This window comes from Anser cygnoides, chromosome 3 (genome assembly GCF_040182565.1).
Source record: "Anser cygnoides isolate HZ-2024a breed goose chromosome 3, Taihu_goose_T2T_genome, whole genome shotgun sequence".
NCBI lineage: Eukaryota > Metazoa > Chordata > Aves > Anseriformes > Anatidae > Anser > Anser cygnoides.
Window position 1 is genome coordinate 46,212,872 of NC_089875.1, and position 15,635 is coordinate 46,228,506.

The 15,635-nt window shown below is 43.7% G+C and overlaps 1 protein-coding gene across 7 annotated transcripts in view; it reads right to left on the reverse strand.

The window, feature by feature from the left end:
- Positions 1–11,638, reverse strand: part of SMOC2 (SPARC related modular calcium binding 2) — a 146,493-nt gene extending 134,855 nt beyond the window's left edge. For 2 of the 7 annotated variants that reach the window (XM_066994084.1, XM_066994083.1), the window contains exon 1: positions 11,087–11,638. In XM_066994084.1, coding sequence (XP_066850185.1) covers positions 11,087–11,161 — 75 coding nt within the window. In that variant the 5' untranslated portion in view covers positions 11,162–11,638. The remainder of the gene's footprint in view (positions 1–11,086) is intronic. The other 5 variants (XM_066994082.1, XM_066994087.1, XM_066994086.1 and 2 more) reach the window with 5 other exon arrangements.
- Between the last annotated feature and the right edge of the window lie 3,997 nt (positions 11,639–15,635).

Genomic DNA, 15,635 nt, shown 5'->3' on the forward strand with positions numbered 1-15,635 from the left:
AGTTTAGAAATCGTGTCAAATGAAAGCTAATACTACACTCCTGTGTACCCTCCCCTTGCTTAGACCAAAACAAACAAATAAAAAAGTGTCAGATCAAGCTGCTCAGATCAAATTGAATAAACTTCAGGGGGACAAAAGGAAAAAAAAAAAAAAAGAAATTCTGGTTATTTACCCCTATAGAACTTTAGGCCCTTTTTGGGGTTTTCCAATAACCCTTGAAAAGCAAAAGGAAGAAAAACTTTCTATGGGATTATATAAAGACCACCTCTCCATACACATATATAACTGACATGGATAGTCTTAAGATATGAGATCGCTATCTAGGGAATTTATTGCAGTGGATGGATAACATTTTGAAGCCCCAAGCACCTTGCAGGAAGAAGATCAGTGCTCCTTGATAACACTTGACACCTCCTTGAGACTGTCAAGAGAGCCTTTGGGCCAGATTTCCCAAAGGGTTCTTGATGCTACTAGTGTAGAAGATGAGAACACTGTCACCACCTGGGGTGGCAGCAAGAGCAGCTCTCAGCTCTTTGGTTTGCGTCCACAGGATGGACATATCTTGCCAGCCCCATCTTCTTTTCTCTCTCAAGAATAGGTAGGAAGGGGTAATAGTCAGTGGAGCTCCCAGCACCGTGCTGAGCTACATGTAGAAGTAGGAAGGGGCATCCAGGCACTCCCTTTATTCTTTGTGGACAGACCTGGCTGCATGGGTTTGGGCCTTTCTTTCCATTAGTTGAGAAAGTTTTGCACCATGAAAGGAAACGCATACCACAGCTTGAGAACCCCAGCTTTAGGGCTGCGATAAGGTTGAAACACTAAGCTCTCACAAGTCAGGAAATACCACGCAGATGACACTAGGCCCGTTGCAATATGCAGATCCCCTTTGGCCAGCAGCATGACAAGACTAGGGAATAGACCCTTTGGTCATGTATTCCCTCAGTGGTGAATTATTGCTCCAGTTCTTTCCAAAGTTAGATGCAGTTCAAAATAAAAACCAGGAAAGTAATCAGTCTGCATACTACCCAAAGAATGTAAAGAATTGGACTGTGGCCACCTCTGCCTGATTAACTCCTCTATTTGTATACCCTCCATTACTTGTGTTCAATCTTGTCTGTAAGCAGGTATCATTCAAGATTTATTTATTATAATAATGGTAGACCAAGTGGGCCAGCCAAAAATGAGGCTTTTCTTCCTGAAACATGTTACAAACCCTCAGAGCTTAAGGTCTATAATTAGGCAATGCATGCTTACACTGGGGAAGAAGATGTACTAAGGAAGAAATGTCAAGAGTATGGGGAAGGAGAAGGTTGGATCAAAATATCCACAGGATAGAGACAGCACAGTCAAAACAACAGGTCACAAAGATGTCAGCTTTGTGCTCTTCTGAGCTTGCTCCTACCTGCAGGATCTCTGCTAGCTTTTCCTTTGGATTTACCCCAATGTTACATGTATTGTGACTGCAGTTTTCTGACTATTTACTTTAACAAACCAGCACTGCTGTGTCTGCTGTGTGTTTCTCACCAGCCACCTGGATGCATAAAGCAATCTCTGCCAGTGGCATTCATGCCATTTCATCTTGGTGTCAGATCTGGTTTTCTCATCTAGTAGGAAATACTCTGATCTGGCTCTCTCATTACCTTGTATCTCTCCTGATTTTGTGTCTAGTGAATGTAAACCACTAACATTTCAGAACTGCAGCACTGCATACCCATTTTACACCGTAGAAAATGACTGCACTAAGTGCACACAAATAGACATTTGAGTTCTCTGCTTTTTGCCCTCTTCCCTTCATAAAGAAATCAATTATCCATGCATGAATATTGCCTTGTAATTTTATTGTAAACTAATGAAAGTCCATCACCAGACAGTGACAGAACTTTTGCTTTGGGAGTCATTCAGCACCTGGAAAGGAGAAACTTAAACAGAAGAGCAATTTACCAAATGAACACTCCTTTCAAAAAATCTTTCCCTTTCTCTCAGAAATGTAATTTATGATGCCTTTCAAGGAGGAAACATGATGGAAAGATAAAACCTCCTGTACAAAGTTCAGATTTGCAACTGAATCCACTCAGGCTGAAATCCATCAAAAATTTGACATGCCTGAAAACTGCCTTCCCAGGAGCATGCACTCTGAAACATAATCCTATTAAATACAGTGTGGAAAATAAGTTGTCCACTTTATTTTATCTTGCTCACCAGAATTCCTGTAACTAAATGCTGCAAGAAGAAATCATATGGATACATGTAATGAAATGAACAGGACATATGTTTTCCACAGGCTGAAATCCTTCTGGAGTCCCACAGTAAAGGGCAACATATAGGCATGTTTCCCCACTTGTTCACACCAGCCTACTTCAAGCTCCCACCAATGCTAATGAGTAACTAATGGCATGGGAAGGCAAGCCACCAAGACCTGAATTCTACTTTTTAATGTTTTTTGTTGAGGTTTTTGTCATTTGATGGCCTGCCTGATGGGCAGCAGAGTAAGAATTGCTGCAAAAATTAAGTTCTCCATATTTTAACCCCCCTTCCTAACTTAGGCAACTGGCTGGAGAAATAAGGGTTCCTACTACCGTCAGCCCCTCCCAGAAGTGCCGGAGCAGGCCCTGCTGCTCTTTCACTCCCTCCTGTGGTGGATCCCGAAAGTGTCATAGAAGAAGACAGGTGAGCGCTCTGCCCCTGACGATACTGTAAAAGGGATGCCACCGGGCTGTATCTGCAATGGAGTGGACATGAGAAAGATGTGTATAGAACCACCCTCTGGTTTTTATCTTAAGTTTCTTAAGTATTTGATGTCTACTTCCAAAAAGTCATCCATTCAACAGACCTGAGACAATTCACTAAACAAACATAAGTTCAAGCAGAGTCTTCTGTAGTTTCTTTGATGGTGGTCTTTTTCATACCTTTTTCATTCCCTCTTGTGGGGAAAAGGGTACCTTTAGAACTTGTGCTATCCACTGCTACAAGGTAGTGTACTTGGTACCAGGTTTCACTTATTTATTTCATTTATCTGATAGAAATGACTTTAAAAAGCAACATATGTCACAGTGCTTTTTCACTCTAACAGGAACATTAGTCCACAGGACAGCTACTCTCTGGCCTTGAACAGTGCTACACAGTACTATTGATATAAAAAAGTGGCACACAGTGACAGCAGTATTTGACAAATACAACTTTGCAGAGCCCTCACTTATCCATTACTGTGGATGCTAAAGGGAATGCGAACTAATAAAAACAATGCGATTAAATACATTGAGTAATTCTTCACCTAAGTAGATGGCCATGAGGACAAATGCACTAACTTGGACAACTGAGCCAGAGCCACTGTGGAAGCCATATTCCTCATGTCCTTACAACGCCTGCCTGCCTCTGATGGTAACTCTCCTTTTAAGAGTGCTTGGTCCACCTCCTGGTTCCAAATAGGAATTCAGTGTGTTTGGATGCCTGTACAAAGTCAGGAGCAAGGCAAGTACACTGCAGCCAGCATTTCATGCACCTATCAGCTCATCGAAAGGCGATTCTCTCATTTTAACAGCACCACCTTTCTGGTATGCTGCCACCTCCGTATTCCCCCTCTGTATTCTCCAAAAGGGGTCCCTGACCCTAACTCTACCACCAACAGAAAGATGCCACTACCAGTGGCACTACCTGCTGCCATTAAAAATAGCAGCACCTGGCAAAGAAAAAGGTTTGGGAATCCATTCTCTAGATCACATGATCTAGATCCCAGGCAGATCACAAACTTTCTGCTCTCAGATACTTTAGAAGAGCTGGCCTGGTTTAACAGTGTTTCTGTTCACATGGTCATATTATGGTTAAAATATATTAAATAGCTTGTATATCCACCAGAATTTCACCCTCCCTTCTCCCACTCCTTCAAACCACCAATGAGACTCGGTGGCAGACTCTTTTACTCAGACTAAACTCCATTACTCCTCCATTTTACTCAGGATAAGAGCAGGAGAAAGATAATGAAACTGAGTCATTGCCTTCCCTCCCTGACATCCACACATGCCCACAATCTGCAGGTTTTCTCCACCCCACAGCTTGCTGTGTGGATTACAGTGAGTCCATCCTGCTTATCATTAAAATGACTTTATATTTGCCATTACTTTCATTTTGAAAAATGTACTGACCTCTCCTGACGACTTATGCTGCTTATTCACTCACAGTATCTTACTTGAATACCGAACAAAGGTCAGAGTAGTGACAAACATACGAGAAATCTTACCCCAAATGTGAACAATTTATAGTAGCAATTGTATCCCTAAAATCTGGAAAATACAACATGCAGCCATGGCATAAATAAAGAAAGCGCATTCCAGAGCAATGGATTTTTTTTTCTTTGTTTTCATGTAAGTAATCTTTAGGTGCTCTAGGATAGAGAGTTGAAGATTTATAGCACATGTATGACAGCTAATTTGTATACAGTTTGAAAATGAACACCTAAAAGTCAGGAAAGTATACTATTACATCCTCAGAACAAATTTAAGGTAACACAAAAGTGTTACTTGGTGCCTCAGAAGATGACAGAATAGGCAACCTGAAGTAAATGATGGAAAAAAAAAAAAAAAAAGCTAGGTTTTGGATAGGTATGAGGTAAACATTCTTGAGCGAGTTTTCTAGCAACACACTGAGAAAGCCAGGGAGAGAGCTGGACTGGATCTCCTTCAGGAAATGTTTTCTCTCTCCATCCTGACAAAAAGTCTAGGATATATTCTCTATTAGCCTGGATTTTCAGCAGCTGATGAAATGCTTACTGGTCATTTCTGAAAACTAATAAATTAGAATGGGGAAAAAATTCACTGAAGGGCAGTTACTAACTCATCACAGCAATTTCTTTTGCCAAGACCAGCTAAAACTTCAGTTCGCAAGACTAACTCCACATAAACTTATTTCCCTTGGTCCATGTTAAGGAATGATGCTGTGTTAATGTTACTTTTTTGAAGAACATTCATAATTTGGTACAGTCATATTAAGAAACCGTCTGCTACCGAGTGTTCCCACACCAATTGAAATCCCAGTCAATATACTTTTGGGCAGTTTTCACCTCCCTGTAACCAAAGTTTTAATTTTTGCATCCTATGCACACCACTGCACTACATCAATGGCTTCAATTCAGACCTGTGTAGATAAGGCAACTAGACAAAAATCAAAAAATGCAGGGAAAAAAATGCAGTCATTTATGTTGTACCAGATCTTGTCTGCTCAGTCAACATTATTTTCCTGAAGACAATTACCAAGTATTGCTTATGGCCAATATTTTGCTGTGTCTTAAGTTATCTTTCTTTTTCCTTTGGTACCAATTATTCTGTGTAACATCAGCATACTGTAAATTGCATTTTTTTTCCTGATGAATTTCCTCTTTTCAGGCTCCCAGCTGGAATTTCACTGGAAAGTATCTTATCTACCACAGTAGATAAAAATGAAGGCAGTGAGTATAGATTAATACCCAGAATTTGGTACAGAAATGTCAACAGAAGCATGTCCTGGGAGAGTGCACAGGGCTGTTGAGATCAGAATGACTGGCATCATCAGAATTTGATTGTAGAATACAGTAGAGAGGAAGAGGAGGGAAGGGCGGTATTTGTATAGTCAAAAACAATTCTGGCATTCTTTCTGAAGAAAGCATTCCAGCTTTGCACTGTCAAATGGCCTTCATTGGAAACCTGGTATCTGAACTTTATAAAAATCTACCTCCAAACATAACAATGAATCAACCTGAAGCATTTCCTTCGCAGAAAATTTAGAAACATTTGGGGTTTGATCCTAACAAAAACAAACATTTGGAAATGTCTGAGTCCTTTGCGAAATGTAACCCCGCAGCTTCCCCAAGGTCGTAGGAATTTGTTCAGATAAAAACGCCACTCCTGAACCAAACTCAAACCTGCATTTGCCGTTCAAAAATAGATTTTTGATCTCAACTCTTTCTTACTCAGTTTTTAATTTTCAGGCGCCTCTGCCCTTCCCGGTCTCAGGCCCGACAGGAAATGGAAGTACCAAAATACCGTGAAAATGGCTGTGCCTGTGGTAAGTCTGGTCTGGCTGAAGAAGTGGAAACACTAGCAAAGTCCTGAGCAAGCCAGATCTTGAAAAGACTTGTAGCCTGATTTCCAAACCAACACGGTTCAGATAGGTTTTGGATAGCAGCTAAAACTTTGGAGGCTTCTCAGAATGAACCAAACCCTGGGGTTTGCCGGCTCTCAAGGAATAGTCATGGCCATTCTTCAATGTATTCAGAGGGCAACAGGGGAAGAACGAAAACATCACAACTGGCCTAAGTATGCATGATTTACCTCAGTTTCCTCTGTCGTGCTCTTCCTTCCCTACCCATAATCACTTCTACTCTTCAGTTTTAGCTTTAAAGTCTTAAGGGTGTGCAGTCGACCTGCCATCTCCATTATGTATTTCACATAATAAGGTATGGTGAATGTTGGCTGCATGCAGAAATATGACTTTTAACTTCTGATCAAAAGTTTTGCTGGCTCTTTCAATAATAACCCTCACAGGTTTTGTTTTTGTTTCTTTAATGAGAAGTGTCTTGAGAGAGAGGTTATTGGTAGGAAGCATTGTTGAAAGCGTTTTATTTTCAGTGCTGATGTACCCTTGGTTGTACCAATGCCCATTTGCAGTAACAATGCTATTAGGATCTGGAGCCACTTACAGTTTTATTTATGGTCTTGGTTTTTGAATCACAATTAGAGTAACTTTTCCAAATGTTTGGGTTTGCAGGCGCCATCCAAATGGGTCCTTAACTTGGAAAACTTTGATTGTGTTTAGCTTCCATTTACTGAACTACCTTAGTGGTCCATCTTACACTGGTGAGTGTTGTGGAAGCTATCCAGGGCATTAAATGCTATTGAATACTCACAAAGCATGTGCCAAGGGAGAAAAAGAAAACAATTGTTCCCTGAAATATTCAGCTTCTGATGAAAGGAACTTTTAACAGGCAGAGGTGTTCATTTCAAGAAGCGATTTCAAGCAAACTTTCTTCCTTTGTAAGATCTAAGATCAATATTATATTCAGAAGGACACATGGTTCAGCAAGGCTTTGAAAGCATAAAATTAAATAGTTTGTGGTATGTTACAAGTCATCAAGATTTTAAAATAAGAAACACTTGTGTCCTACTGTTTGTACAAGCACATGCACACACACAACACTGCAACTGAGATAAAAGCTAGGCTGATGGTTCCAAAAATACAGCGTAACAATGCCAAAGTAAGTGTGGTGATAAGTGCCGTGATCTTAAACTTACTTAATCTAGGAACAGACTGAGCTTTCTTCAAAACACTGTGTTTCAAAACAAAAGTACCTATAACCTCAAGATCTGACTGTTCCCCTAAGATAATATGCCGGTAAGGCTCTGTTCTCACCAGTTTCATACGTCCAGAAAGCACGGTTGCATATTGCAGAGCAGAATAAAAACACAGCATTGTGAAAGCGTTCCAACAATGTGCTACAGGAATTGCAGATTATTACCTGACTTTCCATAAACAAGGTAAAAGGACAAGGTTACTTAAGATATTTTGTGGAAAGTAAGAATGTTTTACATTAGTATTTGACACAAGGGGAGGAAAAACCAGGAGCAGCCAAATTGGCTACAGTCCCTCCAGATCTCACTGTTTCTTATGAGACAGCTTTCAGCCTACCTTTCCAAAATGAAAGCCACTGTTCTGTTGCCAATGTTTGTTTATTTGAAATAACAGTAAATATAATACAGAATAATGGTGTCCTCCCCCATCCATCCCTGTGGCTCAGTTAGTAATACAGAATTGGAATATCATGTTTCCCCTCACTTTCCCTATTATTCCAATATGCTTCTACTCAGGAGACAAACGTCCAGGAGCAACTTTAGCAAAGAGTATATTTTGACCACAAGAGGCCAAGATTGCTACAAATTCAAAGTAGATTTGGGCTACATCTAAGTTAGTGAACCCACAAAAACTTCAAAACTCTTGGACCCTGGTGCACATCCTGACTTCTCAATAAAGATCCAGGTGTGCAACAGCTGATCCCTCATGTTTCTCCTCTGCCCTGGCATACAGATGGGGACTGTTCTGGCTGGGTCCACATTTTGGACAAAGAGGAAAAAGTTACAACACAAGTTACAACTCATTTTAGATGTAGCTGTGAGAACCTGAGGACACTAGACCACCCGGTGCATTTCAGCTACGTGCTGACTACTTGGATGCCAGATACTGATCTGATGGTTATTACCAAGGTTGTAGGAAGCCATCTGCTCATCAGTCTCTGTGGACCTGCAGTCACATTTGACCATTAAGCAATCAGAAATCTGTTGGAATTCTTAAGTTTTGTGAAAACTCTGTAATTTCTTGCTGTTGGACTATTGCAAAGCTTTCAACATCTGAAAAACACATATTCAGAGGTGATTGTGGGTTTTTCTGCCTGAGGGAAATTGAATGTAAAAATGTTATTCCTAATTAGACAAGGATACAGCTCTATACACTGCTGAAAGTCTTGTCCGAAAGTAATACTTGCTCCACTTCTGGAGCTAGCAAGGATGTCAAGTTAAAACAGCCCAGAAATTTGTTCAGAAACATTAAAAACAGCTGGTGCCCCCCTTGCTGCCCATACTGAATTTTACTATCACAACATTGCTAAGGTTCACCTTATGGCAGATTTACCACTGTGGTTAAGGAGCCTATGTTCATGCTATTATTACCACCACCTGGCAAGCTGCATGTCCCACTGACAGTGTGATACCATCAGGGATCTGCACACTCTCCCCTGTGATCATCCTGCAGTTTTCATGAAACTCAGGTCCATGGTAAGATATGTTCTGTCCCCATGGCTTCTGGTTATTTTTAAAAACATCAGTCTGTCTTTGTTATTCTTCCAAGCACAAATTAAAGGAAAAACTTCATCTGATGTGTAGGAAAAAAAAAAATGGTAGTTTTCTGTCATAACACAAGAGCAGAGCAGGTGAAAAATAAGTCATACATTTCCTTGGTGTTTCACAGCCTGAGATTTTTTTGGTGGTGGTGGTTGTGGTGGTGGGGTTTTCTTGTTGTTATAATTGTGCAGATATTATCCACAAATATTTGGGAAAGGTACATGTGAGAAGGGGTTGTGCAGTCTGTACATTTTGCTATAAGCGAAATGACTGCAGGAGTAAAGAATGATTTAGTGTCATGGCATTTGTTGCTGTTACAGTGATGTTGGTTTTGTTTTGTTTAAATAGGGAAGTACACTCATAGCAGAAATAAACCTGCCTCATGCATCCAGAACTCAGAGTTTAGTCTTGTGGGAAGAAGTAAAAAGTATGTGTGCATGAGTGTGTATGCATTGTTTTCTTACCATGGGTCTCTGACAGCTCATTATCCATTTTATGTAAGGATTTCTAATGTACTCGTATGTGCCACCATCTCTGTAAAATGAGCACAGACTGCAGAAAAACTAGCATGGGCTGACCACAGCCCAGCAGTGACACATCCAGCCACCTCTACCAAAACGTTCGGGTTTAACGAGACTGAAAGCTTAAAGCCTCCAGTGTCATTGCCCTTTCAGTAGAAGAGGGTGGGGATTCCACCAGGATTTACTTTTCTAATCACAGCTCATAAAGATGCATACTGTTGTAAGGTGCAGAAATGAACAATACACATTCTGGGTGGGTGAGAGAACAGAGAGGCTTCAGACATCTCCCAGCGTTAGCTGAAGTCAAATACATCCACACGAGTTTATGCCATTTAATTTTTAAAGGGTTTTCCTAAGTGCTCTTGGCCAGATTTTTATTCCCTCAGTTTTAGAAAGGCAGGCAACCATTCATAAACACCAGTTACGTTCGGCAGTGATTGATATGCATCTGTTAAAAGGCTTTGGCATCATTTGATCCTTGTATCATTTTAAGATGATATAGCAGTCATAATCACTCCTATTTTACATTTGGATTATTTTTGTTAGCATCTCTAGTTTACTTCCATGCTAACATTCAGAATTTGTGTACGTACTGAAGAAAGAATATAACATGTAATCTCTTGCAAATTCCTTTTACATATTTGTGAAAGTGAACTCGGAATTAAATTACGATGCCAACCTGTTAACTGAATAGTACATCACCTGACAGTCTGTGGGTGCTTCAAACAAGGTTCTTAAAAAGCAAAAGATCAAAAATCACTTGACTTTATCTGTCCTGCACTTGCAAATGTCACACGCTATAAAATTCATGGGGCAAACTCATTCCTTTAAGGTTTTCAATTAGCAGCTTCTAATCTACAAATCATTTCAAAAAAAAAAAAAAAAAAAAAATCTAGATGAGAAGGCAAAACTTCTCCTGAAGAATTTCAGGTATGAACAGCTCAGCCGTCCCCCACCACCGTTTCTCCTTGAGCTGTCCCTAACCACCACCACCAAAGGAAAGACAAGAAAAGAGAAAGAAAGAAAAGAGCGCTCAGTATTTTACATAATTTTTCTGAAAGAGCGAGACAAAAATAGGGTCTATGTCACTTTGCAACTGCCTGTAACTTCAGCTTAATAAACTCCGAGGGGCACAGCCCTCACCCAAACACTTAAAAACAGCTTGAAAGGGGTGCTCGTTGCCCGTTATGTTTACTCAAGCACTTGTTTAAAAACACATTTAAGGAAAATGTTTTTATTTCTCCAGATTGCATTAATTATAGCTTTGCAAACACTGCGAGCTCTGCGACAAGGCTGAACCGAGCTATTAGCTGCAAACCTCAGGTCTTGGCTGGAGAAGTGGTTATGGCTTATTTAGCAAGCCTAATGAATTGGCTCGCCCAGCTCCGCGCAGAGCTCCATGTTTAGCACCGCGGAGCCCGGAATAGCCCGAGCCTCACGCCGCTTTGGAAGCAAAAATAAAAAGAGAAATCTCTCGACCCAAGGCGGTCCTCGCTGCAGCGTTATTCCCCGGGGGTGGGGGGGGGGGTGGGGGGGGAGGGAATCAAAAGCAGCAACGCGGGCATCAGCCACCAGCTTCGCCCGGGGGCTCTGCGGAGACCCGAGGCGAGGCTCCGGGGTCCCGCCGCGGGCCGGGCCGGGGGCAGCAGCCCCCCGCCGCCCTCAGGTGCGCCCCGGGGCCGGCACCCCGCGGCGGGGCGGCCTTACCGTGAGGGCGGACAGCTTCTGGGCCGGCACGGCGGGGAGCAGCTCCGGCAGCAGCAGCAGCAGCGGCACCCACATCCTGAGCGGCGGCGGCAGGGGCTGGGGCACCCTCCCGGGGACGTCGCTCCCCGGTTCTGCTCCCTTCTCAGTCGCTCTTTTTTTTTTTTTTTTTTTTCTCTTTCTTTTTTTAGCCCGCACCCCTTGAAGTTTGGCTTGGGGTGCACGGCGGAGCGCCGGCAGTTCCGCCCTTTCTCCGTGTCCGGCGGCGCTCGGAGATGCTCCCCAGCCTCGCCCCCCTCCGCCGCCTAGCCCCGGGGGTCGCCTCCTTTCCTCGCCAGCCCCTTCTCCCCCCCTCGGCGGGGGAAGAGGGAGGAAAAGCCGGGGAGGGAAGGGAAGGGAGGACCCTCTCACCCCACCCCACCCCACCGCTGTCCGCCGCCGGCGGGGGGCCGCGGGAAGGCAGAGCCGCAGCCGCGGAGCCGGGCGCTGGGCGACCTCGCCTCGCCGCTCCTTCCCTTCCCCTCTTATCCTCCCCCCTGCCCGGCCCGGCCTCCGCTTTCCCCTCCCAGACCCGCAGCTCCCCGCCGATTAACCCTCCCCGAGGCTCCCGGGGGACTCCGGATCGCCCCCCTTCCCTCCCTTCCCCTCCCCTCCCCTCCCCGCGGGGCTCATCCCAGTCCCCCTCCGCCTCCTCCTGCACCACCGCGTACAAACGCAGGCAGCCGCGGCCCCCCGAGCCCCATGCACCCCACTTTGCTGGATGGGGCAGCAAAAGCCGGGGGCAGCGGGATGTGGGATGGGGTCTGGGGGCTGCCCGGGGAAAGGGCAGGGCTCGCAGGGGGCCAGGGACAGCCGGGAGCTGCTGCAGGTTGCCGCGGGGCTGCCGCTCCGCATGCGGTAAAGCGCCAGGTGAACCCTCCCTCCCGCCGGCTTTGCGCTTTTCTCGCTGATGTTTCGGGAAGCAAACGGAGGAGTTTTTTTATTTCCCCACGGTGAACCGCCGGAGGATCTCCTCTCCCCGGAGCGCCGGAAAGAAGCCCTTCTAAGTGCATGTTTGCCAATGGAGCAGCCCCCCGCTCCTCCTCTAAGCCCCACGGCTCCCTGCCAGCCCGCAGAGATCCCCGCGGTTCAGAGGGTCCGAAGCGACCAGGGCTTTTTTATTCTTCGGGTTGTGCTCGTCCGGGGGATAGGACCCAAGCCTGAAAGGGCTTTTGGGGAGGCTGCGAGGCAGCACGCACCCAAGTGACAATTCCCCAGATGCGACCTCGGTGGCTGGGCACACCCTGGCTGCCAGGGCTGGGCATGGTGCACGCTCCCCGGAGCGGCAGCTTGATGCCCAGAGATGCAGGGAGAAGTGGAAATTAATTTAAGACAGATTTGGGTGCCCTGCTTGGGACAGCCACTGCTGACTTCTCCGGATCCTGCAATGTTCAGAGCATGCAGCCAACAACCCAGCCATAGTTTCTCCAGGTCTCAACTGGGCGTCTAAAGTAGTAAAAATTTGGAGAAGCCCCTTTTCAAAAGTTTCATTTTAAACAGCTTGATTATCAACACAAAGTATGTGTACACATGTCTGTGTGTACTCATAACATCTCCTCAACTTTCCAAACGGGAAAAAGGAAAGATGAGAAAGCTATCATAGGCATTGTCCGGGTCAGAGCATGTTTAGGACCCTTCACTCCACCACACAGATCCCCATCAGTCTTCAGCTAGCAGCATCCCTCATGGAGATAGCAGATTGCCATTTGCTGCAGTGGTCAGAGTGGGATATTTTTGCCAGCAAGGACTCTACAGCCATTTCCTCCTAGCTGGGAGGTGGAGAACCTTTGAAATGTCGATGTGCCCATCAGAACCAGAAGGAGCCTTTATTCTTATGACCATGCCTCCAGCCATCCATGCTTGTGTCCCCTCCAGCTATACCCTGTGCAAGTGTTACCTCTTTCATACCTCAGAGTTATTCTGTGTGGACCTAGTCCCACTCCCCTGTTATCAAACCTCTCGTTGCCATGTCATTGCAGTCATCTTCCCAGTCCTCTTCCTTCCTTCTCCACCAGTCCATCCCAGTCTGTCTCCCTGTCCCAGCCCAGGCCTCCTTCATCACCAAGCAGCCCTGCAGCCCCGTGGCTGCCGTCCCATCTGCCGTGATCTTTGGAGCTTGCTAACCCCACAGCCCCTTTGTCTTCAGTTCAGGGTCCTTCTGTGCACTGCTGCTGTTCAGCCAGGCAAAGGCAATATGCAGCAGTCAGTCCCTCAACTAAACGGCACAGCAGTTTGGATTTGGCATTGCAGGAAAAATCCAAGCTCAGAATAGATGAGAAATTTATCTAGTAAAAACAAGCTGCAGGTTTTTTAGGGTTTATGACTTCATCAAATTTGAGTGGATTTCCAGAGGTGACAGTAGCCAAGAGGCCAAAATGAGAAGTCTGAAGTCCAGAAACCGATGGCATTATGGTTTCAAAATAAAGACCCCTTGCCAAAATATGCATTATTATTTTGTCTACTGTCATTTCCCCAGCTTCTTTTGAGAAAGAGATTTGACTATTTGGCCTAAAATTTCTTCTTTCCTTTCTTTGCCCCCCCATCCCAGAAGATAATTCAGCCCATCGAAAATATGTTTAAAGGAAAATGTGAGACCAAGTGATAAAAATACTGTCAAGGATTAAGCAACTGAAAATAGTATTTTATAATGGGAAAGGCAGAGTGATTTTAACAGGCAGAGCTACCAGCCACCACCATGGTGGTAAGAAAACTACCTGCCTCCAAGAATTTGCAGTCAGATTAGATAAGAGTATAAAAATGGAAATAAATGTTATTCCTTGTTAAAAGTGGGGGAAGGACTATAAGACAGGCACATCAGTATTCTTCACAGGTGTTGTTCTCCCATTTAAAAAGGGGTCATATCTCCAGAAGAATGCATGGGTCCCCTTTCCATGGATGTCACTGAAGGAAATCTTTGTTTTCCACTTCTTGCTCTAGTTTGTCAGTGGTGGTTTTATCCTGAGCACAGCCTTCTCCCACAGCCTGATGTGTTCTGAGTCATGTGTCATGGTGAATTTTGACCCAGCCACCTCCTCATCCATGCCAGCACCACGTCCAGACTTGATCTGTGCTACATTAGGAATTGAACCCAAGTTTTCTGAAGTCCTATGTGGGTTCTTTCATAATAAGACCCAAATTTTCTCCTCTTTCCTCAGTCTCTCCAGAACTGTGTGCTCAGGAAGTTGTAGAAAGCAAATCAAGTTGCTTAAATGAGTGAGCCTCACAAAGCAATCCTGTACAGTTTTACAGCAATGGTTAGAAATATACAGGAAACACTTGGTACAACTTACCGGAGCATGAGAGCTTTCCTCTAATACCTTTAATTAGGTCAGAAAATGCAAAAGGAAATTATACCTCATCTACAGAATTGTTCAGGCTGCTTTAAAATCCTGTATATAGTTGACCATTCTGTATTATATTCAACAGCAATGTTCTAGTAAGGATATTGGAAATTCTAACTTTGATAAAGGAAGAACTGTCTGGCTCCTAAGTATCAAGACTACAGAAAGTAAATCCCCTTAAGTAAGTTTCAGTGCAGCGCTTGTGCCTGCAGGGATGGGCCACTAGATCCAAGCAGAGCTGTGTTACTTGGCTGGGGTACGTAAGGGCTCAGGAGTCTGCTTCCCATTGCAGGATCACTTGGTGTTTGGCAGAAGATAACGCGATTCTTAGAAAGATTTTTTTTCTCTTATGGGTCCCTGGCACCAGCTTTGAAAGAATTAGCAGGCAAACTCTGCACTCTCACCTGCTTTTCAAATGCTCTGCTTTTCAAGTAGCGAATATATTTTGCAGCCAGTTTGAAGTATACCAAATGTTTGATTCTTTTTTAAAGTTTGGAAAAGTAACGGGGGATAATATTAAAATTAAAGCAAGTAGTTCTTGTAATACTTAGAGAATATACATGCGCCTATAAACATGCAAACAAGAATAGAACAGTTATTTCTATTCTGTATAGCTATGGCATACCTTTTTCTCCTAGGTTTCTACATTACAGAATCACAGAATCATCTAGGTTGGAAGAGACCTCCAAGATCACCTAGTCCAACCTCTGACCTAACACTAACAAGTCCTCCACTAAACCATATGAGCATCATAAAGTCCAGGTCAGTGACAGAGACTTACAGGAACTGCAGAAGCACAAATAATAACAAAAAAGGGGCAATTAACTTTTTTTTTTTTTGTAAAGTATTATCACTTAGCTTCTTATAAACAAAGGTACTTAATCAAAACCAGCTGACATCAATGGAAAGTCTCCCATGATTTTAATATGGATATAAATGAAAAGCCCACAAACAGCGACCCCAGATTCTAGCCCTACGATATTTAGGGAATCATTACACTGTATTCACAGGGAGTCATACTTGACATACAATTGTTCAAAAAAAAAAAAAAAGAGAGAGATGTATGTCTAGTTTAAAGGAATAATAAAACTCTCTGATGCTTTACTTCTTTGTGTTTGCTGTGAGTAGTAGGGAAGATGGAGTCCCAGAGTTAAGTAGGATGTTGTGAATCT